We start from the raw sequence: 23,919 nt of genomic DNA, 5'->3' as shown, positions 1-23,919 counted from the left end.
GTTTCTAAAGGTATCATGTTGGTTTCCTGATTCATTTCTTCCCCCAAGACTGGGCTGGGTACTCTGGGTCCCTTCTGATGACCTGTGCTTCAGATATATAACCTTTGTAAGTATAGTAAACATCTTCTCTGACTGACTTTTTCTGATAACAATTTTCTCTATCCATGGCTACCTTGCTCCAAAGAATTATTTGTTATTCGACAAATGTATTACATGATTCTCTCTCAGATAAATTAGAAGAAGACAAAATATAATTGTTATTTTGAGATATACCCTTATCGCCCTCAGCACCCTCACCCTGAACAGCTGTTCTTCAAGGGCATTGCCTGTAGCGTCTCTATAAGCCTTCCTGTTTCCTGCTTCCTTGCTTGGCCTGATTCATTATGACCATGGAGGAGTCTGCACTGTCACTCATGGCATTTCTCTCACAGTGGTACAGAGAACAGCTCTTGGTATCAGATGGTCTGTAGCAGCATCAGGAGAACAAGCCTCTGTCACACTTCCTTTCCATCCACACTCAACTCACATCAGGGCTTTCTCTCATGTGTTGGAAAGAATGCTTTGGGTGAATACCTCAGGCTCTTCCTCCAAGGCTGCTGTCATTTTGCCTTTACCACAAAAGCCAGACCAATGTCCACCTCAACAAAAGAACAAAAAAAAAGGAATTATCTCATGTCTCAAAATCTAGATCAGTACTTTGTAAGCTGAATCTGTCCCATGTATAATAAGCCCTGCCTGCAAGATGCCTGGTGTGGATAACTTTACATGACCGCCAATAACTTTAATCCTTTCTGTGGCATAGTTTTACAAACTGCAAGCAAATTAAAAGAGTTTTTGACTGGCTTTTGCTTCAAAACAGTCCCAAAATGTAGTCACCCTGCTTATTTACCTTATATGCAGAGTACATCATGAGGAACGCTGGGCTGAAAGAAGCACAGGCTGGAATCAAGATTGCCGGGAGAAATATCAATAACTTCAGATATGCAGATGACACCACCCTTATGGCAGAAAGTGAAGAAAAACTAAAAAGCCTCTTGATGAAAGTGAAAGAGGAGAGTAAAAAAGTTGGCTTGAAGCTCAATATTCAGAAAACAGATCATGGCATCTGGTCCCATCACTTCACGGGAAATAGGTGGGGAAACAGTGGAAACAGTGTCAGAATTTATTTATTTGGGCTCCAAAATCACTGTGGATGCTGATTGCAGCCATGAAATTAAAAGACGCTTACTCCTTGGAAGGAAAGTTATGACCAACCTAGATAGTATATTAAAAAACAGAGACATTACTTTGCCAACCAAGGTCCGTCTAGTCAAGGCAATGGTTTTTCCCGTGGTCATGTATGGATGTGAGAGTTGGACTGTGAAGAAAACTGATCGCCGAAGAATTGATGCTTTTGAACTGTGGTGCTGGAGAAGTCTCTTGAGAGTCCCTTGGACTGCAAGGAGATCCAACCAGTCCATTCTAAAGGAGATCAATCCTGGGTGTTCATTGGAAGGACTGATGCTAAAGCTGAAACTACAATACTTTGGCCACCTCATGCAACGAGTTGACTCACTGGAAAAGACTCTGATGCTGGGAGCAATTGGGGGCAGGAGCAGAAGGGGACGACAGAGAATGAGATGGCTGGATGGCGTCACCGACTCTGTGGACATGAGTTTGAGTGAACTCCGGGAGTTGGTGATGGACAGGGAGGCCTGGCGTGCTGTGATTCATGGGGTCACGGAGAGTCGGACACGACTGAGCTACTGAACTGAACTGAACTGAACTGAAAGCAACTACTATAAACCAGGACTCTTCTGGGAAGTCTTTCTGATATGGGTCAAGCTCAGCTGGTCTCAGTTAGCCTAGCTTAGGTGCCTGTAGTCAGTTGGCAAGTTGACTGAAGACTGGCTAGTTTCCACGGCCTCACATATCTGCTGTCAGCTGAGACAAAGAAGGGGCATATATCTTTCACCAGCCAGCAAGATAACCTGGACTTATTCACATGGTGTTGGACATAGGATTTTAAGAGCAGCAAGAAGGGGAACCTTAATGCACAAAGTGCTTTGCAAGGTTCTGCTTACATCATACTTGTTATTTTTTGTCCCATTAGCCAAAGCAAATGGCAAAGTAGCCCAAACTCAAAGGATGAAGAAAGCCTCTACCTCAAATTGGAGGGATTCTTAAAGATGTGAATACAAGGACAGGAAGCATCTGTGGCCATTTTTTGCCATCTGCCATAAAAGGGCAGTCTCCAACCCAGGCCTCAGGCTTCCTTCTCAAAGCCTCAGGCTTCCTCAGGCTTCCTTCGTTCCTGTCCACTCAGTGTACTCATTCCACTCCCACGGGACCCTTCAGAAGCCTGAGATATGTCCTGTATCATCTTTAGTTCCCCAAATCTGCACTAGTGTCTATAGCACAAAGTACCATTCTGCATGGCTTGGGATAAAAGACCATCACTTTTGTAAACAACTACATAAGTGGTTTCCAAATCAGGAACTCAATAGTTGAAGTTTGAGTAGCATCACATTACTATGTAAATTTTCAAGAGCTGCAGTAATTAGCATAACAAGTTCTTTTCATTTCAATTACTCCTGAACTTCAAGTGCTAGCATTTCTGTAATATTGTGTCATTTACCCATAGAGAAACATCCTCATGCTTGTACCTGGTGCTTCATTCTCTGCACCTTTTTCTTTACAGCTTCCAGATTGCAAGGTATACTGATACTTGTTAACGTACACATTGTGAAAAATCTGGAATTGCATTGTAAAATATAGCTATTAGCCACATGTGGTTATTGAGTATTTCAAATATGGCTAGTTCAAATTTAGATGTGCTGTAATTTAAATATATCTATACTTAAACGCAGTATATAAAAACTGCATTTTTAGGATGTAATATGACGAAAAGAATGTTAAATACAATGCTAATAACTTTTACATTGATTACATATCAAAATGACTCTATTTTGAAAATTTGGGTTAAATAAAATATATTACTGAAACTAATTTCAAATGTTTATTTTTACTTTTTAAATGTAGCTACTGAAATTTATACATTTTGGCTCTCAGAATTTATTCCAGAAATTTACAGAAAAATAAAAGATAACGGGTTATATTAATATCAACCAAATTATGTTCGAATGTATTTGAGAACAAAGAACATTATGAAAGATAAAGAAGTTTATTACATAATAAAAAGAGTCAGTTATCAAGAAGATACAAATTCTAAACATTTATGCCCCTAATAACAATACTTCAAAAGATATGAAGCAAAAACTAAAAGCTGCAGGAAATAATGGACAAACCTACAAAGAGAATTTTGAAACCCCTTCTTCCAATCACTGATAGAACAAATAGACTGAAAATCAGCCGGGACAGAGAATACTGGAACCATAGTAGCAACCAACTTTATCTCATTGACATTTATAGGGAGTGCCACTCAGCAGCAAAACACACAATCTTTACAAGAATGCATGGAATATTGAGCAAATGCCACATTCTAAGCCATAAAACATGTATCAATAAAATTGATAAATCCAAGGCAGACTGGTCAGGAAGCAAAAAGAGAGAAGATATGAATTATCAGCATCAGGAATAAGCATCACTATAGATCCTACAGCTAATCAAAGAATAAGAAAGTCACAACTGTAGAAGTTAGTAAGATAAAAAATACTGTATTTTGTGTGAGTGTGGCGAGAACTCTCCTGCACAGTGAAGTATATTGATACTGCAACTTCTTTCCTGAGCATGTATCCAGGAGAAAGCCTCAAGCGATTTCTTCTTTGCTTCTTTCCTGCTCCAGTTTTTTAATCTCCAGAGACAATTTATGTAACTCCAGGGCCTCCTTTGCCTCCCAGGCATTCGGGAGACACTTTAGGAGATTTTGGCCTTTCAAGACTGCCTCACAAACTTCAGCACCTACCTGAAAGAGGAAACAAAAAGAGTGATTTCAGAAAGTTTCCTCATCCTTGTAAAGGGTGCGCTTCTTCAGGAAGTCTTATGGCATAAGGAAGACTGGAAGATGAAGAACAGCCCCAGGACCGATGATGCGTAAAACTCCGGAAAAATACTTTGGATCCTAGAAACGTATTTCCCTTAGAGCTCAGTCTGTATCTGTTCTTAAGCAATAATCAGCATCGGTGTCAAGCATAGCGGACGTATAAGCAGAAAGGAAATGCCCCAAAACCACCCCAAAAAAAAACCCAACGAGCACGACAGTTCTGCTGACCAACCAGAAATGAAGCAAAATCACATCATTTATTGGAGGAAATACCAAAGGCTAGCTATCTGGTCAATAAGACTCTTTTGCACACACACCTGAGATGACCTACTGTAAGGTGGAAAGAGCCAATAGACACCTTATAAATTCACCCCCTCCCCAACTGAGATAGCCCTTTAGGATATTTTTTTTTTTCTATTTTATGAACCATCCCATTTCCCTTTATTTTGAGGTGTCATATGACATAAACTTCATTGGCTGTTACTCACCTTTTCACACTTGGGCACATCTGGACTCCAAGATTTGTCCTCTGAGCAAAAGATGTTCTGGGAACCAACCATCCTATAGCCAGGGTCACACCTGACAGTGACAGTTTCAGGGCTGACATACTGATCCTTCTCCACAGACACCCTTCCATTTGATATTTCTGGTTTTGGGCATAGAGCTGTAATCAAGACACATTTTCTTAGCATTGTGAGTATCTCAAATACAACACATTTTAACACTAATAATATCATTTAAAAAAAAGATAAAGATATTGCTGAATTCTACCTTTCCTTTCTACGCTACTGATGCACTACTACTACTACTACTTCTACCAACGCTGGCAAGTATTTATGGAGCTCTGGCTGGAATCACCCATGTGCAAACACAATATATACATCATTTAATGTAAACTTTCAGCAGCTCTGTAAGGGAGGCCCTATGGTTATCCACACCTTAGAGATGAGGCGGGGAAGGTAAATGCCTTGCCCCACATCACATAATTACAGCAGCAGAGCAGGAGTGAGAACCTGGGGGTTGTTCTGAGCTGTTAACTTCTGCCCTTTGGGGTCTCTCTTCTTGCCTCAGTTTCCTCTTGTGTAAAATAAAAATAGCGCCAGTAACTCAGCTCCTGGAGTTATTATGAGTGAAATGATTTAAATAGCCTTTAGGAACATTTTCCTTATTCTGCTATAATAGTCACTTTCCCGATAAGGAGGTCAATCCCATCAGTCAACTCTCCCATGAAAGGTTCTGGCCTCTATAAGAATTTGAGGGTGCCTTTCTTGTATATGTGGGAATTAAACCACAGTGGACCTCACTCAGGCTCAAGCACATGCTCATGACAACTCTACCTCTGGCTGGGAGGACGCTTTCTCTCAGAGTCACTTCTGAATTACTCCACAGTAGCCCTATCTCTTAGTGCTTTTCTGCCCCGAGGGAACCAGGATTACCTTTACATTGAGGAGCTGGTGGTGACCAATCAAAAAATGTGCAGGAGATTCTAGCCTCTCCAACAAGAGTATATCCTTCCTGACATTCATACTCAACCACATCAGTTCTCAGTATTCCTTTTTTGATATATGTAAAGTGCCCATGTTTAATTTCAGGTGGTGAACTACAACCTTCAATGGTGAAAGAGAGAGAACAGGTTTTTGTTGTTGTTTTTTAACACATTAAACAAAGCAGCATTCAACTAAAGTGATCTATTGAAAGACTTTTATCTTTCCCAATCAATTTCATTGCCCATAAGACAATTGGAATAATTCACAAAGAAGGAATGTGGTGGTGGTGGTTTAGTCGCTAAGTCGTGTCCAACTCTTGTGACTTCATGGACTGTAGCCTGCCAGGCTTCTCTGTCCACGGGATTCTCCAGGCAAGAATACTGAGTGGGTTATCACTTCCTTCTCCAGGGGATCTTCCCAACCCAAGGATCAAACCGGGTCTCCTGCATTGCAGGCAGATTCTTTACCAACTGAGCTATGAAGGAAACACCAAAGAAAGATTGTGCTCCTCTGTTACCATGTGGCTGGAAATTAAGGAGAGGAGGTATGTATAAGGGTATCTGAGGGAAAGAGAACTGATCCTCACCTTGTATACAACTATGTTTTTTCAATAAGTTTAAATATTTAGCAAAATATATGTATAAGCATTTACTATAAAATGTCAGGCAGTACTTAAAGCATTTAACAAATATTAACTCATTTAATTCTCCCAAACAACCCTATGAGATAGGCATTATTATTATCCTTTTCATTTAATAGATGAGGAAACACAGAGAAGTACAGTAACTTTCCCAAGGTCACACAAGGGAGGGACTGAGTCAGTGCAGTTCTGCTCCACACAGACCATGGTCTTGGCAATAAACTGCCTCAGCAGAGAGAACGGGCTACTTGGGGACAGTGGAAGACTTTCAGTAATTAAAGCTTAGAGTCAGTCTTTTATTTTTTAAACTAAAGTTACCAAAGAAACATTTGTGATCAAGAGACATTGTTCTGTGAAAAAGTGTAGGGACTGTGCAAATCCAGAATACCTTAGCACCTCTATACCCATCAATCCCAAGAGTACTGTGTGTTTTTGCATCTTTTATAGAAGAGAATGTTAGAAAATGTTTTCTGAAATTACTTCAATGATGAAATAAGAATTAATCCATACAAAGACATTATATCAAATTTCACAAAGCCTTGGAGAATTTAGTTAATAATGTTAATACATTGGTAAATACACATAATTTTAGGAAACTTTAGGTTTATCGGGACTTGGAAAGCTTTCATAATTTTGTGTCTTCTATAAATAAAAGATTAAAGCCATTCTAGAGCATCTCACAGAAATCAGAGAAATATTTCACTTACCAGATTTATTGTAAAAGGATATAACTCAGGAACAGCCATACAGAAGAGACACAAAGGGCAAAGTGTGTGAAAGGGGCACAGAGCTTCCATGCCCTCTCCAGAAACACTAGTTTCCCTGCACCTCTATATACTCACCAACCAGAAGCTCTCTAAGTCCCACCTTTTTCGGGGTTTATGGAGGCTTTATCACATAGGCATGGCTAATAAAAACATTGGTCATTAGCAATTGATTCAACCTCCAACCCCTGCCTCCTCACCAGAGGCAGAGGGTAAGACTGATAATACCAACCCTTTAATCAGATGATTAGCAACCAGTGCCCATCTTTGGGCTTACTCATGGTTCAGCGGTCAAGAATCCACTTGCAATGCAGGAGACACAGGAGACGTGGGTTCGATCCCTGGGTTGGGAAGATCCCCTGGAATAGAGCATGGCAACCCACTCCACTATTCCTGCCTGGAGAAACCCAGGAAAAGAGAAGCCTGGTGGGCCACAATCCAAAGAGTCAAACATGACTGAAGAGACTTGAGCACCCATCTTTAGTTGGGGTCCCGAAGTTAGTTCATTAGACACCTTTCTCATCATCTTTACTTAGGATATTGTCAGAGTTTTGGGAGCTGTGAGCCAGGAACCTTGCACAAACACCAAATATACATTTTCTGAATGACCAAATGACCAAAAAATATTTTTTTGTCTTTCAAATCACATTATCGCATTTGTGAGTGTACCTGACCAACCCTGGCACACAACAATCTTTGGTTTCTCTGAACTACATTTCTTGTTAGTAATAACAGGTGTATCTATCTATGCCATAAGCACTGTGTTAAGCACTGCACTTACAACATTCCATTTAATTCTAAAAAAACAAAACAAAAAAAAAAACCTTACCTGAGTGTCATTGTCATCCTCATTTACAGATGAAGGAACAGACTAATCTAATCAATAAAGTATAAATAGACTAAGCAAATAAATCACACAATGAGTGACGTACAAGTCTTCAAACCTGTTAAAGACATTCTCTTTTCTGTCTCACTGGTTTGGCAGTTATATTGTGAGGTATGTGTGTGTGTATATCTGTGCTGACAGATAGATGAGTACATGGACAGATCTTTATTCTACTTTTGCATCTTGAGGGCAGGGAGCACATTTCATACCTCTCCACACCATAGACACTTAGAATGTTCCTCGGAAAAGGGCAGTTTCCAAACAGATGTTTCTGAGAAGGTGATGTTACCTATACAGGAAGTCTAGAGTTCAAGTATAGCCCTTACTGAGGCTCATGTGAAATAAATTTTTATTAACACGATAGACATAAGATGGTTGCACTAAACTCCATGGAGAATATTAAGGGGCACATTGGAACCTCATTAAAATAGTGAGGATGGCATATAAGTAGTTAAGTCAAAATAGCAAGCAGGGTATGGCAAATGTCAAAAGAAAGCAGAAAACATGTATTATAAGGAGAGGGAGAAAGAATCCCATGCGTTAAATATGCCAGGAAAATGCCTCCTAGGGGCAGGACTTGGAATTGGATAGTTAGCTGCATTGATGAGGCATTTTATATTGAGGAATTATGTTAGCAAGAATGAGAGGGAGCAAATCACATGGGAATATTTATAGTTGGTTAATAGGCTTGTTTGACTAGAGAATCACATAGGGGAGAAGTGTGAGAGGTAGGCTATGAAGCTGGGATCAGATTATGAGGTTTTAAACAATAGGCTGGGTTAAAGGCATAATTCCATAAATAATAGAGGAGTTAAGGAAATGAAAAGGAAGGAGTTTATTCAAAAGGTAAATGAATAGCTCACAAGACTTCTTGACCAATGATATATGGCCTTTCTTTACTGACTTACCCAATGGAAATAGAAATTCAAAGATGAACTTGGAAGATTGGTAGAATAAATACACCACACACATAGACACACACACGCATACACGAAAGAGAATCTATTACTTGCTAAATAAGTTAAAAAATCATCAGGTTCAATTCCTAGCCAAACACTTGAAGAAGTTTATAATCCTATATTGACTTTTTCACCTAACTTTTAGCTTTCTCTCAATTATTTTCAACTTTTTGCAGAAGAAGCCTCAAAAATAATACCTCCATATCCTCTTTAGAAATTAACTTAGACAAAAGAAAAATCATATTAGAAAAAGGAAAGGATCTACACATTAAGAGAAACTTAAGAGGCATATGAATCAGTTTGATATGTAGACCTTACTTGGATTCTAATTTGAATAAATAAAGTTACAAAAATATTTATAAATAAGATAATCAGGAAAATTTGAAAACTAGATACTTGATATTATGTGATTATTACTTAATTTTGCATATGATAATGGTTTGCCATAGCTTTTAAGAAAGAATACCTATCTTTTAGAGATACATGCTAAAATATTCAGAAGTAATACCCCAGATTTCCTTCTAAATAACTTCAGTTCAGTTCAGTTCAGTTCATTTCAGTCGCTCAGTCGTGTCCGACTCCGCAACCCCATGAATCACAGCAAGCCAGGCCTCCCTGTCCATCACCAACTCCCGGAGTTCACCCAAACTCATGTCCACAGAGTCGGTGATGCCATCCAGCCATCTCATTCTCGGTCGTCCCCTTCTCCTCCCGCCCCCAACCTTTCCCAGCATCAGAGTCTTTTCCAGTGAGTCAACTCATCGCATGAGGTGGCCAAAGTATTGGAGTTTCAGCTTTAGCATCAGTCCCTCCAATGAACACCCAGGATCGATCTCCCTCAGAATGGACTGGTTGGATCTCCTTGCAGTCCAAGGGACTCTCAAGAGTCTTCTCCAGCACCACAGTTCAAAAGCATCGATTCTTCGGCGATCAGCTTTCTTCACAGTCCAACTCTCACATCCGTACATGACCACTCAGACTGGGCGAAATGGATGTGGATGTGGTTAAAACAAGAATGGCCATGGGTTGATAATTGTTGAATCTGAATAATAAGTATTTGAAGCTTTGTACATATTTTAAGTTATCAACAGAAAAAAAGAAATCACATTTTCTGATTTTAAAAAATCACCTTCAATGCACAGATTTCATTTATATAAAGCACAACTAAATGCTCTAGTCACATTTCTCCATAGAGTCCTACAGGTATTATCAAATCTTCTCAATGCTGATTAATTTATAAACATTACCAAACTGCAAAAAATGAAATTTTACATATTTAAAATGTCATTTACAGAGAGCTTTTTTACATATAACTTATAACTTAAGATTCTAGTTAATATTCTCAGAATTAGTGGTAACACTTACAATTACAATTTTGCTTAAGAGATGGTAATAACACGACAATGGATTAAAAACAAAAAATATCTCTGAGGGTAATAAGCTAATTTAAAAAGTAAGAAATTACAAGCATTTGTGAGTTCATGCTGCTGCTGCTAAGTTACTTCAGTCGTGTCCAACTCTGTGCGACCCCATAGATGGCAGCCCACCAGGTTCCACCATCCCTAGGATTCTCCAGGCAAGAACACTGGAGTGGGCTGCCATTTCCTTCTCCAATGCATAAAAGTGAAAAGTGAAAGTGAAGTCGCTCAGTCGTGTCTGACTCTTAGCAACCCCATGGACTGCAGCCTACCAGGCTCTTCCATCCATGGGATTTTCCAGGCAAGAGTACTGGAGTAGGGTGCCATTGCCTTCTCTGTTGTTCATATTTATGTATAATTATGAAAGTAACGTTATTTGCAGTTTATTCTTTTTTTAATTGAACCATAATTTACCACAACATTATGTTCAATCTAGGTGTACAACACATATATTTACCTTATAAAATGCATGCATGTTCTATTGCTCAGTCATGTCCAATTCTTTGTGACTCCATGGACTGTGGTTCACCAGGCTCCTCTATCCATGGGATTCTCCAGGCAAGAATACTGGAGTGGGTTGCCATTTCCTTCTCCAGGGGATCTTCCCGACCAGGGATGGAACCTGCATCTTCTGCATTGCAGGCAGATTCTTTACCATCTGAGCCACCAGGGAGGCCCTTTATAAACGCTCACCATGATAATCTAGTTACTATCTGTCACCATACAAGGCTATTACAGTACTGTTGACCGTGTTCCGCATGCTGTTCATTTTATTCCCGCAATTCATTGTCTGTTTACTAGAGCAGACCCCCAGGAATTCATACAAAACAGCTGTTTCTTTAATAATAAAATAAATATAAAAGGACTAAAAAACATTTTGAAAATATTTGGGAATTCAGTTGTTAATTAGAAGTTAATAAACAATTTATTATAACATTGCTAAAGCAATTTGTTAACTGAAATCAACATTAGTAAAACAAGTTATTATACTTCCCACAAAGTAATATAAATCATTTCAATTTGATCATACTTTTAAAATTCCTAATATGGAATGAATATATTTGCAATTGATTGGTTTAACTACCTTCTTGCCATTAATTGAACACTTTTCTAATTGCTTTTCTGGGACCTGAGAACCCGCAACTATTTTACTCACCTTGTAAGCCGTCAGGGCAGAGGAGCAAGGTCAGAATCCCAAGCAGGTACAGGACTGGGGACTTTCTCTCTGACACAGGTTTCATGATAAGTGTTGACAATTGTGACCAATGGAAGCTCAAAGATCACAGGTTGCACCTGAAAATATCTGGAAGGAAGAGAGTGAACTAGCAGCAGCACTCTCCAAACGAGTTCAGCTGCACAATGGTCAGCAAAACCCCAGGGTTAAAAAAAAGTACAGGTCAAAACTCTGAACTGAGAGCTTCTTCCTCCTCAGTTAGGAAGAAACTGAGCGGAACTGGGCAGAATGAGGACTTTTGCAATCAACTGAGTCAAAGGGCACTAGAAACCTCAATACTATCATCAAGATCTGATGTCACGAGCAAGTGGGACTTCTGAGAGTATTTAGAAACCATAACCCCAATCTTTGTGTGTGTGTGTGTGTGTGTGTGTGTGCTGGGATTGGAAATTGCTCTCTTGAAATGTAAATGATTAATTTCTGAGTGACAAGATAAATAAGATTTTTTTTTTTTAAAGCACTTTGGTTCAGAGTGGCTGCTGCTGCTGCTAAGTCACTTCAGTAGTGTCCAACTCTGTATGACCCCATAGACGGAAGCCCCCGGAAGTATCCACAAATCTCAAAGCAAAACTTGAGTTAGCTCAAGCTAAGCATTAACTCCAGGGGAGCTTGGATAATAGTGTGAGAGGAAGCCATTCCTGAAAAGCACTAACTATTAGGAAAAGTTGTGACTTTGGTTATTAGTTTGAACAGCCAACAGCAGGATGAAATTTTAAAAAACAGAACCTGTTGAAGAAAGTTGTTTCCTTCCTGAAGTTCTAAAGCCCAGTGGGGAAAGAAGCATGAGAAGACTCAGGGATATAAATGGGCCTGAAAATATGGCTCTTCCAAAGAAAGGCAAGGCCAAAGAATGCTCAAACTACCACACAATTGCACTCATCTCACGCACTAGCAAAGTAATGCTCAAAATACTCTAAGCCAGGCTTCAACAGTATGTGAACCGTGAAATTCCAGATGTTCAAGCTGGATTTAGAAAAGGCAGAGGAATCATAAATCAAATTGCCAACATCCGTTGGATCATTGAAAAAGCAAGAGAGTTCCAGAAAAAGCATCTACTTCTGCTTTACTGACTATCTAAAAATGTTTGCCTGTATGGATCACAACAAAGTGTGGAAAATTTTTAAAGAAACGGGAATACCAGACCACATGACCTGCCTCCTGAGAAATCTGTATGCAGGTCAGGAAGCAACAGTTAGAACCGGACGTCGAACAACAGACTGGTTCCAAATCGGGAAAGGAGTACATCAAGGCTGTATATTGTCACCCTGTTTATTTAACTTATATGCAGAGTACATCATGAGAAATGCTGGGCTGGAAGAAGCATAAGCTGGAATCAAGATTGCCGGGAGAAATATCAATAACCTCAGATATGCAGATGACACCACCCTTATGGCAGAAAGCAAAGAGGAGCTAAAAAGCCTCTTGATGAAAGTGAAAGAGGAGAGTAAAAAAATTAGCTTAAAACTCAATATTCAGAAAACTAAGATCATGACACCTGGTCCCATAACTTCATAGCAAATAGATGGGGAAACAGTGACAGACTTTATTTGGGGTGGCGGGGGGGCTCTAAAGTCACTTCAGATGGTGACTGCAGCCATGAAATTAAAAGATGCTTACTCTATGACAAACCTAGACAGCATATTAAAAAGCAGACATTACTTTGCCAACAAAAGTCCATCTAGTCAAGGCTATGGTTTTTCCAGTAGTCATATGTGGATGTCAGAGTTGGACTATAAAGAAAGCTGAGCGCTGAAGAATTGATGCTTTTGAACTGTGGTGTTGGAGAAGACTCTTGAGAGTCCCTTGGACTGCAAGGAGATCCAACCAGCCCATCCTAAAGTAGATCAGTCCTGAATGTTCATTGGAAGGACTGATGTTGAAGCTGAAACTCCAATACTTTGACCACCTGATATGAAGAACTGACTCGTTTGAAAAGACCCTGATACTGGGAAAGATTGAAGGCAGGAGGAGAAGGGGATGACAGAGGATGAGATGGTTGGATGACATCACCAGTTCGATGGGTATGAGTTTGAGTAAACTGCAGGAGTTGGTGATGGACAGGAAAGCCTGGAGTGCTACAGTCCATGGGGTCGCAAAGAGTTGGACATGACTGAGTGACTGAATTGAACTGAAAATAGTACTCAGACAATATTTGAGCGAGACATTCCTATTAGTTATTGATCTTTTACCTAACATACTTATTGAGTCACCCTTTGGTGCCTTTCTAATCTGTTAGAAGAGGGAAGAGTGGTGCCTGAAGTCCCGAATAATCATGCACTAGACCGTGAAGTGGTCAGGAGTGGTTAAAAATGAAGAAAGGTTCCAGAAGACCTTAAGAATATTCAGAATGTATTTTATCAGCCAAAAGACACATCCAGTCCTGTATTATATCTCTGACAAAGGCAGCAAAAGACAAGGGTTTACCTGCATAATTTTCATCTTAAAGGTAATAACTGGAAATATACTGATGTTTATTAAAAGATGGCAATGAATTTTGGGAAATGCCTGAAAATGAACTTCCCAGCAAGTTCAGCTGTGGGTAAAGAGTTTTTTAAGTGTTCAAAATCCAAAGTGCTGACTCTCACCAGGGCTGTGTAAATTATGGTGTAATACTAATCACAGCACAACCAAATTTCAGCCTTACCAGAAATGAAGCAAAACAAACACACTCACCATGAATTTACTTTAATTTAGAAAGAGAATCCAAGATATACCAAATATTAGTTAGGAAAAAAAGCAATTTAAAACATCCATTAGAAGACAATTTTGAATTCTCACTTCTATCTGTTAAGCTCTTACTCTGTGCCAAGCAAGTTCTATAAGTAATTTTAATTGAAAAATGTTAACACTTGCCAAAAATTTACAAAAAGCAAATGGCTGAACCAAGATTCATCTCCTAAAGAGCCACTAAATGGATGATATTGATACAACTCACTCATGTTATTCAAATGGTTATACTTGTGTGTGAATTTAGTCAATTCTGAACTGCTTTATTATATATGTAAGTTAGTGTATCCACTGCCACAGTCAAAATCCAGAACAATTCCATCATCACAAGGAATTTTTACAGCCATACCCACCTCTTTCTTGGCTATCTCCTTATTCCTCACCCCCAGCAACCACTAATCTGGTTTCCATTTGTCATTTTAAAACTGTTATATAAATACAGTAAAATCTTTGGGTATTAAGATTTCTTTCATTCAGCATAATTCCTTTCATATCCACTCAAGTTTTTGTATATGTCAACAATCTTTTCCTTTTAACTGCTGAGTGGTATTCCATGGTATGGATGTATCACAGTGTTCACCTAATGAGAGTTTCCATATTCTTGCCAGAATTTGACATTGTCACCATTTTTTATTTTAACCATTCTAATAAGTGAAAGAGGAGAGTGAAAAGGTTGGCTTGAAGCTCAACATTTGGAAAACTAAGATCATGGCATCCGGTCCCATCACTTCATGGGAAATAGATGGGGAAACAGTGTCAGACTTTATTTTGGGGGGCTCCAAAATCACTGTAGATGCTGACTGCAGCCATGAAATTAAAAGACGCTCACTCCTTGGAAGGAAAGTTAAGACCAACCTAGATAGCATATTAAAAAGCAGAGACATTACTTTGCCAACCAAGGTCTGTCTAGTCAAGGCTATGATTTTTCCCGTGGTCATGTATGGATGTGAGAGTTGGACTGTGAAGAAAGCTGATCACCGAAGAATTGATGCTTTTGAGCTGTGGTGTTGGAGAAGACTCTTGAGAGTCCCTTGGATTGCAAGGAGATCCAACCAGTCCATTCTAAAGGAGATCAGTCCTGGGTGTTCATTGGAAGGACTGATGCTAAAGCTGAAACTCCAATACTTTGGCCACCTCATGCGAAGAGTTGATTCACTGGAAAAGAGTCTGATGCTGGGAAGGATTGGGGGCAGGAGGAGAAGGGGATGACAGAGAATGAGATGGCTGGATGGCATCACCGACTTGATGAGTGAACTCCAAGAGTTGGTCATGGACATGGAGGCCTGGCGTGCTGTGATTCATGGGGTCGCAAAGAGTCAGACACGACTGAGAAACTGAACTGAACTAAACTGAAGTGAAAATGGATACTGAAGATTAGATTCATAGAGGTACAAAGTTGATAACAAATACCAAAAAGCAAAGATTAAAAAATCTAGAATAGAGGTTAGACTCTCAAAAATACAATATAAAAAATAAATTTTAAAATACAATTTAAAAAATACAAAACAAAATCACAAAAATTTTTAAAAATATATATGAAAGTTGCTTTAAAAATAGGGTCTTTTTTGCAAGGTAATAGTAGGTTATAAAAACTAAAATTAAAGAAGTAATAAAGAAATTAAATTTAAAAAGTAATAGTAGTGAAAATATATCTAGGAATTTCTCTGAAGTTGTTGTGGGCAGTATGGGGTCAGTTCAGTTTCAGATAGATCCTTGTTCCAGCTTGTACTTGTCCTCAAGGTCTATCGGCCCCTCCATTACTTAGTCAATGTTAACTAGAGGGTTTTAATCTATTGCGCCTGTCACTTCCAAAGCAGTTCCCTCTTCTTTGTTTATTTTGGCTACTACCTTTTTCAAGTTTCTTCAGTGTATAATTTCTGCCCTGACACAAGGGGGGCGAAGGTTGTCACTTATTTAGGCTCACTTGTTCAGTCATGTTGTGGGAAGGGAGGGACACTGCAAACATATATCTCAGGCATGTGTGGGGAGTGCTGGCAGTATATGGACCACACTGGGTTTACCACAGCTCACGACAGCGTGTGCTTTACAGGTCTATACTGTTCAGGCTCCAGGGTGCTCTGCAAGGGCACTGTCCCAAGTGGGCCCTGTGTTTCATGCACTTCCCAGGTCTAAGCCACTTAGGTTTTCAGGTACTCTGACAGGGCACAGACTCAGCTGGGCACATGTTTTGTGCCCTTCCCAGGTCCGAGATGCTCAGGCGACCAGGTGCTTGGCAAGCGCACTGTCCAGGTAGGCCGAGCATCTTAAACACCTCCCCCGTCCCCACTGGGTTCGCGGGTGCACCGCAAGAGCACCTTCTCAAGTGTGCTGTGTGTCTCCTCTGGGGCACTGATCTGAGGCTGCGACCCTCCTGGCAGATGTCAACCATCCAGGATCCCAGGAAGATGTGGTTAGCAACTAGGAGCCTGCTCACAGTTTGGGGAAAATGCTGTCTCTGGGGCCGAGACTGCAGCAACCCCTTGCCTTCCAACTCTGGCTGTCGCACACCTGCCTCTCTGCCTTGGGGGTGGTTGGGGAAGGAGAGTCCTGTATGCAGCTGGCTAGCTCTCCTTTGGTGTTCGCTCAATCCTTTGCTCTGTGAGTGGGCCAGGCTGTGCCTTAGAGCCTTTCACAGGAAAGTTCTCTCTCCCTTTTTTTTCCTCTCTGGTGATCCCACAGTTTGGGTTGCTATCTCGCATTAGCTCCCTCAGATTGTCCCCAGGGCATTTAGGCCCGGTCCTTACCCTAAGCAACGATTATGCAGTCCACGCCTCCCTGTCCAGCTCCTGCTCACTGGTGGTGGACGCGAGCGCCTGGGCTACTTCTCTGTTGGCAGTTGCAGTTAGGCACTATTCTCTGTTTGTTTGTTTGTTCTTCTCCAGGTTATGTTGCCCTCTGAGATTCCAAAACTCCCCACAGACCCACCTGTGAGAGGGTTTCCTACTGTGTGGAAACTTCTCCTTCACAACTCCCTCCCCCGGATGGGTCTCCGTACCTAACTCTTTTGTTTCTCCTTTTGTCTTTTATATTTTGCCCTACCTCCTTTTGAAGAGAATGGGCTGCCTTTCTGGGTGCCTGGTGTCCTTCACCAGCATTCAGAAGTTGTTCTGTGGAAGTTTCCCAGCATTCAGATGATCTTTCAATGAATTTGTTGGGGAGAAAGTGGTCTCCCCATCCTATTCCTCCGCCATCTTGGGACCAACCCTCTCAAAGCTATTTTTTCCAGTTATCATATACGGATATGAGAGCTGGACCATAAAAAAGGCTGAGCACCAAAGAATTGATGCTTTTGAACTGTGGTGCTGTAGAAGACCCTTGAGAGTCCCTTGGACAGCAGGGAGATCAAACCAGTCAATCCTAAAGGAAATCAACCCTGAATATTCATTGAAAGGATGATGCTGAAGCTGAAGCTCCAATACTTTTGCCACCTGATGAGAAGAGCTGACTCACTGAAAAGAAAAAAAAAAAAAACCTGATGCTGGAAAAGACAGGGCAGAAGAAGGGAGTGACAGAGGATGAGATTGTTAGATGACATCACTGACTCAATGGACAGTTGTCCATTGTTGTTGTCTAGTCGCTCTGTCATGTCTGACACTTTGCAACCCATGCACTGCAACCAGCCAGGGTTCCTTATCTTTCACTATCTCCCAGAGTTTGACTCAGACTCATGTCCATTGAGTAGATGATGCCATCTCATCCTCTGTCACCCCCTTCTCCTCCTGCCTTCAATCTTTCCCAGCATCAAGTTCTTTTCCAGTGAGTCAGTTCCTCACATCAGGTGGCCGAAATATTGGGGCTTCAGTATCAGTCCGTCCAATGAATATTCAGAGTTGATTTCCTTTAGGATTAACTGATTTGATTTCCTTGCAGTCCAAGGGACTCTCAAGAGTCTTCTCCAGCACCACAGTTCAAAAGCATCAATTCCTTGGTACTCAGCCTTCTTTACGGTCCTACTCTAACATGCATACATGATTACTGGGAAGACCACAGCTTTGACCAGAAGGACCTTTGTCGGCAAAACAATGTCTCTGCTTTTTAATATGCTGTCTAGGTTTGTCATAGCTTTCCTTTCATGGCTGCAGTCACCATCTGCAGTGATTTTGGAGCCCAAGAAAAGAAAATCTGTTACTGTTTTCACTTTTCCACCATCTATTTGCCATGAAATGATGGGACTGGATGCCATGATCTTAGTTTTAAGTCAGCTTTTTCATGCTCCTCTTTCACTTTCATCAAGAGGCTCTTTAGCTCCTCTTCACTCTCTGCCATCAGGATGGTGTCATCTGTATATCTGAGTTTATTGATATTTCTCCCTGCAATCTTGATTCCAGCTTGTGCTTCATCCAGTCTGGCATTTCACATGATGTAGTCTGTATAGAAGTTAAATAAAAGCAGGGTGACAATATACAGACTTGACGTAATTCTTTCCCAATTTTGAACCAGTCCATTGTTCCTGTCTAGCTCTAACTGTTGCTTCCTAACCTGCTTACAGGTTTCCCAAGAGGCAGGTAATGTGGTCTGGTATTCCCACCTCTTCAGGAATTTTCCACAGTTTGTTGTGATCCACACTGTCAAAGGTTTTAGAGTAGTCAATGAAGCAGAAGTAGCTGTGTTTCTGGAATTCCTTTGCTTTCTCTGTGATCCAAGGTATGTTGGCAACTTCATTTCTGGTTCCTCTGGCTTTTCTAAACCCAGATTAAATGTCTTGAAATTCTCAGTTCATGTACTAATAAAGCCTAGCTTGAAGGATTTTGAGCATAGCCTTACTAGCATGCTAAATGAGCACAACTGTATGATAGTTTGAACATTCTTTGGCATTGCCCTTCTTTGGGATTGGAATGAAAACTGATGTTTCCTGGTCCTGTGGCCACAGTTGAGTTTTCCAAACTTGCTTACGTACTGAGTGTGGCACTTTAACAGCATCATCTTTTAGGATTTGAAATAGCTCAGCTGGAATTCCATCATCTCAACCAACTTTGTTCATAGTAATGCTCCTAAGGCCCACTTGACTTCCCACTCCAGGATGTCTGGCTCTAGGTTAGTGACCACACTATTGTGGTTATCCTAGCCATTAAGACCCTTTCTGTATAATTTTTCTGTGTATTCTTGCCACCTCTTCTTAATCTTCTCTGCTTCCATTAGGTTCTTATGTTAAACCAGTCATCTGTTGTTTGCATTTGGGTTGTTTCTATGTCTTGGCTAACTGTTATGAACACTGGGGTGAGTGTATGTTTTTGAATTCGTGTTTTCATCCTAAAGATCTACTAAAAGATCTTATCTCCAAATAATGTTACACCCTGAAGTGCTAGAGTACCTCAGATTTCAACACATGAGTTTGGGGAGGACACAATTCACCTCAATTCAGTAGCTCTTTTTTGAGATTTAATTGACATAACACAAAATTTATCATTTTAATGTCTACAGTTCATAAAGTGTGTAGCCATCATCACTATCTAAGTTCAGAATGCTTGCATCACTCCGAAAAGAAACCTCTTATCCTTTAGCACTCACTCTTCATTCCCTTGCTCCCCTAAGCTCTGCCAAATACTACTCTACCTTTTGTCTCTATAGACTTGGCATTTCATATAAATTAAAGCATACAGGATGTACAGTCCTTTATGTCTGGCTTCTTTTCCTTAGCATGTTGCCAAGGTTCATCCGCATTGTAGAATGTGTCATTCTTCTTTGTTGTTAAGCAGTACACCATTTGGGCTTCTCAAGTGGTGTGAATGATAAAAGAGCCCACCTGCCAATGCAGGAGACATAAGATGCTGGTTCGATGTCTGGGTTGGGAAGATCCCCTGTAGGAAGGCATGGTAACCCACTTCAGTATTCTTGCCTGGAGAATCCCATAGACAGGGGAGTCTGGCAGTCTACAGTCCATAGGGTCACAAAAAGTCGGACATGACTGAAGCAACTTAGCACACACATACATAGTATGCCATTTATGAATAGACCACATTTTGCTTATCCAATCATCAGTTGAGTTGTTTTCACTTTGGGGTTATTATGAATAATGCTGCTGTGCACATTCACGCAAATGTGTTTGTAGGAAGATATGCTTTCTGTTTTCTTAGGTATTTGACTGAAAATGAGCTGCTGGATCACATAGGCACTCTAATTTTTGAGAAACTGTCAACTGTTTTCAAACAGCTACAGCATTTCACATTCCTACCAGCAATTCATTAGTGTTCTAATTTCTCCACATCCTCCCAACACTTGTTATTTTCTACTAAAAATAATTATAGTCACCTCAGTAGGTGTGAAGTGGTATGCCATTGCAGTTCTGATTTGTGTTTCTCTAAAACTAATGATGCTGAGTATCTTTTCATGTACCTACTGGCAATTTGTACATCTTCTTTGCCAAACATTTTTTACTTTCCTTTCACACTTAATATAAGCAGAAATGCTTGTTCTAATATTAGAAAATTTACAACTCTTTTCATAATGCTTTTTATGTTGTTATATACAAGGTTATTTGCCTACTTTAAGATCATGAAGGAATTCTTTTACATGTGTCACTTTTTTTTTAACCTTTCACATGTAGATCTATAATCACTTCAGATTTCTTTTCAGTAAATGTAAGGTAGGAGTCAAGTTACAATTTTTCCATGTAGCTCTACAATTAATGTATGAATTATGCACTGAAAAGACATCATTTCCTACCACACTGAAGAGTCAAATTTTTCACAATTAAGGTAAATATATTACTATGAATATAAATTTATACATATATATGTATATATAAAATACATATAAGTATAATCAACTTGATTCCATTGGTACCAATACCCACTGTTTTAATTAACACACCTTTATAGTTCATCTCTCTTAAAATCTAGTAATATCAGTTCTCCAACTTTGTTCTGTTTCAAGATTATCTTGGCTACTCTTGGACATTTTCATGGCCCTGAGTGTCTTCTGATAAACCCAGAAAATGAACAGATCACTTGGTTTTGGCCTTTGGTACCACACAAGAAATTCCATTCAACAGAAGCTTTTAAAAATTGATCTTTTGTATTAAAACTTATCTCATGAAATGTGAACATCCTTTTATGAAATGATTTTTGGATACCTACTGTGAACACAGTCCACAAATGAAATAGCAAGTGCAGTATATGACAGAGGTTAGTTTCACCTTCAGTGGGTAATGGTCAGAGATACTCAATAGAATCACAGGGCTATAAATGATGCAGTATAAAAATAATAGTTTGTTGACAGAAGTTAATGGGTGGAAGGACAGTGAAGTTGAACATAAACTTAGAAGTACCCATTTCTTCATTTTATATAAGTGAAATGGCAACCCACTCCAGTGTTCTTGCCTGGAGAATCCCAGGGACGGGGGAGCCTGGTGGGCTGCTGTCTATGGGGTCTCACAGAGTCGGACACGACTGAAGCGACTTAGCAGCAGCAGAAAAAAACTAAGATTTATAAATCAATAGAGATTATGGAAATTGTGGAAATCTTATTATCAATAGGATTATGGAAATCTCCTCAGAAGACATTGGGCATCTCCAAAGTAGAGACTGATAAATACATGTCCCATTTAAAAAGAAAACAACCATGCATGCATGCTCAGTCGCTTCAGTAGTGTCTAACTCTTTGTGATCCTATGATCTGCAGTCTGCCAGGCTCCTCTGTCCATGGGATTCTCCAAGCAAGAACACTAGAGTGGGTTGCCATGCCCTCCTCCAGGGGATCCTCCCAACCCAGGGATCAAACCCAGGTTTCCTGCATTGCAGGTGGATTCTTTACCACTGAGCCACCAAGGAAGCCCAAAACAAACATACGAATAATTAAACCTTGCTGCTTACCATGCTCCAAAGAAGTTCACGAGTAGAAAAGCCTCGCTCATACATGCAGAGATATCAAACAATATTTTAGGGTTCCACTCCTTTATATGAATAGAAAAAAAAAAAGAATATCCCCCAACTCCACTTTACAATTAGTTATTTTCAGAGATGGGCCTCCCTAGTAGCTCAGCTGGTAAAGAATCTGCCTGTAATGCAGGAGACCTGGGTTCAATCCCTGGGTTGGGAAGATTCCCTGGGGAAGGGAAAGGCTATCCACTCAGTATTCTGGCTTGGAGAATTCCTTGGACTGTATAGTCCATGGGGTCACAAAGAGTTGAACACCACTGAGTGACTTTTACTTTCAGAGACAGAAAAAATCATATTGAATCTGTGAAAAAAGAACATAATGATACATTTTTTTTTTAATGTAGAGAACAAGAGAAAGTTATTAGAAATTAAAATATGATAGATTTTGCTGCTGCTGCTAAGTCACTTCAGTTGTGTCCAACTCTGCGTGACCCCATAGACGGCGGTCCACCAGGCTCCCCATCCCTGGGATTCTCCAGGCAAGAACACTGGAGTGGGTTGCCATTTCCTTCTCCAATGCATGAAAGTGAAAAGTGAAAGTGAAGTTGCTCAGTCATGTCTAACCCTCAGCGACCCCATGGACTGCAGCCTTCCAGGCTCCTCTGTCCATGAGATTTTCCAGGCAAGAGTACTGGAGTGGGGTGCCACTGCCTTCTCCAGGATAGATTTTAAACTTCAATAAAAATCTTAAAATACAAAGGCTGGGGAAAATATTCCCAAAAGTAGAACATAACAAACAAAATATGGGAAGTAAGACAGAAAAAAATAGTTAAAACAATATTTTATTAAAGGGAGTTCCAGGGGAGGGGTCAGGGAGATAAGAGAAAATTAAATGAAAACAAAAAATAACAGAAAAATATTCTAAAAGTTTTCCCTGACCTAAAGCACATGTGTTTACAGATCATAAATTTCCAACAAGTACCCAAGTTAATGCGTGAAAAACATCTTACAGCAAGGCCACAGGGATAACAAAGAAAATACTAATATTTCCCAGTGTGTGTGTTTGTTAGTCACTCGATCGTGTCCAACTCTTTGCAACCTCATGGACTGTAATTCTCCAGGCTCCTCTGTCCTTGGAATTCTCCAGGCAAGAATACTGGGGTGGATTGTCATTTCCTTCTCCAGGGAACCTCCCTGACCCAGGGATCAAACCTGGGTCTCCTGAATTGCAGATGAATACTGTACTGTCTGAGCTACTAGGGAAGCCTCAATATTTCCCAGAGAGAGAGAAAAATCAACAACACTGTATCAAGGAGTGGAATATCATGGATTGTTCCATAGCAAAACTGGAAAGGGCATGTCTATGGAAAAATGCCTTCAAAATTCTGAGAGAACCCAAACTTCTCCATTCAATCTATAAGTATGAGGGTAGTGGGAAAAAAGATATTTTAAAACATGTAACGACTCAGAAACTTACTTCCCAGATACTCTTTCTTATGCAGCTTTTGGAGGATCTGTTCCAGCAAAAATGAGGAAATAAAACAAAGACTTGGAATCAAAGTAATAAAGAGAACAGCAAAGGGAAGACCTAGGATTTAAGCACAAACTGTTTATTTCAGAATCACTGAAAAGAGAGGCTGGGAAGAAAGTCTCCAGGAGTGACAGTGGAGAAATGTATGCAATTAAAACAACATCTGACGTGTCTGAGCATTAAGAAATAGATTGCTAGACCATGACAGAGCTTTTGGAGCATGTGGCAAGAATCAACAATAGAAATGTGGAAAACTAAACAAACAAACAAAACAAGAAAAATTATTAGTGCCATAAAAATTAAACAGTTGTAAATAAATATTTAAGTTCAGTAAATAAATATTTACAACTGAGCTTACCTTGGCTTCGCAAAGATCAAGATTTGCTTAATCAAAATAGTGTTCATACTGAATACTAATTTAACCAAAGGAGTACGATTCCTACACTGTGAGGAAAAATGATACTACAAATAATG

General features: G+C 40.0%; 1 protein-coding gene across 1 annotated transcript; it reads right to left on the bottom strand.

The window, feature by feature from the left end:
• Positions 1 to 2,984: 2,984 nt before the first annotated feature.
• On the bottom strand, positions 2,985 to 11,587 carry LOC129551721 (apolipoprotein R-like). The gene is made up of 4 exons (XM_055419953.2): positions 11,293 to 11,587; positions 5,419 to 5,589; positions 4,471 to 4,646; positions 2,985 to 3,904 (listed from the first exon to the last, which is right to left on the bottom strand). Exons 1-4 carry the CDS (start codon positions 11,375 to 11,377, stop codon positions 3,749 to 3,751), a joined length of 588 nt encoding a protein of 195 aa, XP_055275928.1. The 5' UTR covers positions 11,378 to 11,587; the 3' UTR covers positions 2,985 to 3,748.
• Between the last annotated feature and the right edge of the window lie 12,332 nt (positions 11,588 to 23,919).

This window comes from Moschus berezovskii, chromosome 17, assembly GCF_049115385.1.
Source record: "Moschus berezovskii isolate FMDL1 chromosome 17, NW_MosBer_1.0, whole genome shotgun sequence".
NCBI lineage: Eukaryota > Metazoa > Chordata > Mammalia > Artiodactyla > Moschidae > Moschus > Moschus berezovskii.
The sequence above is the reverse complement of the archived record's forward strand: the minus strand, read 5'-3'. Positions and strand labels throughout refer to the sequence as shown.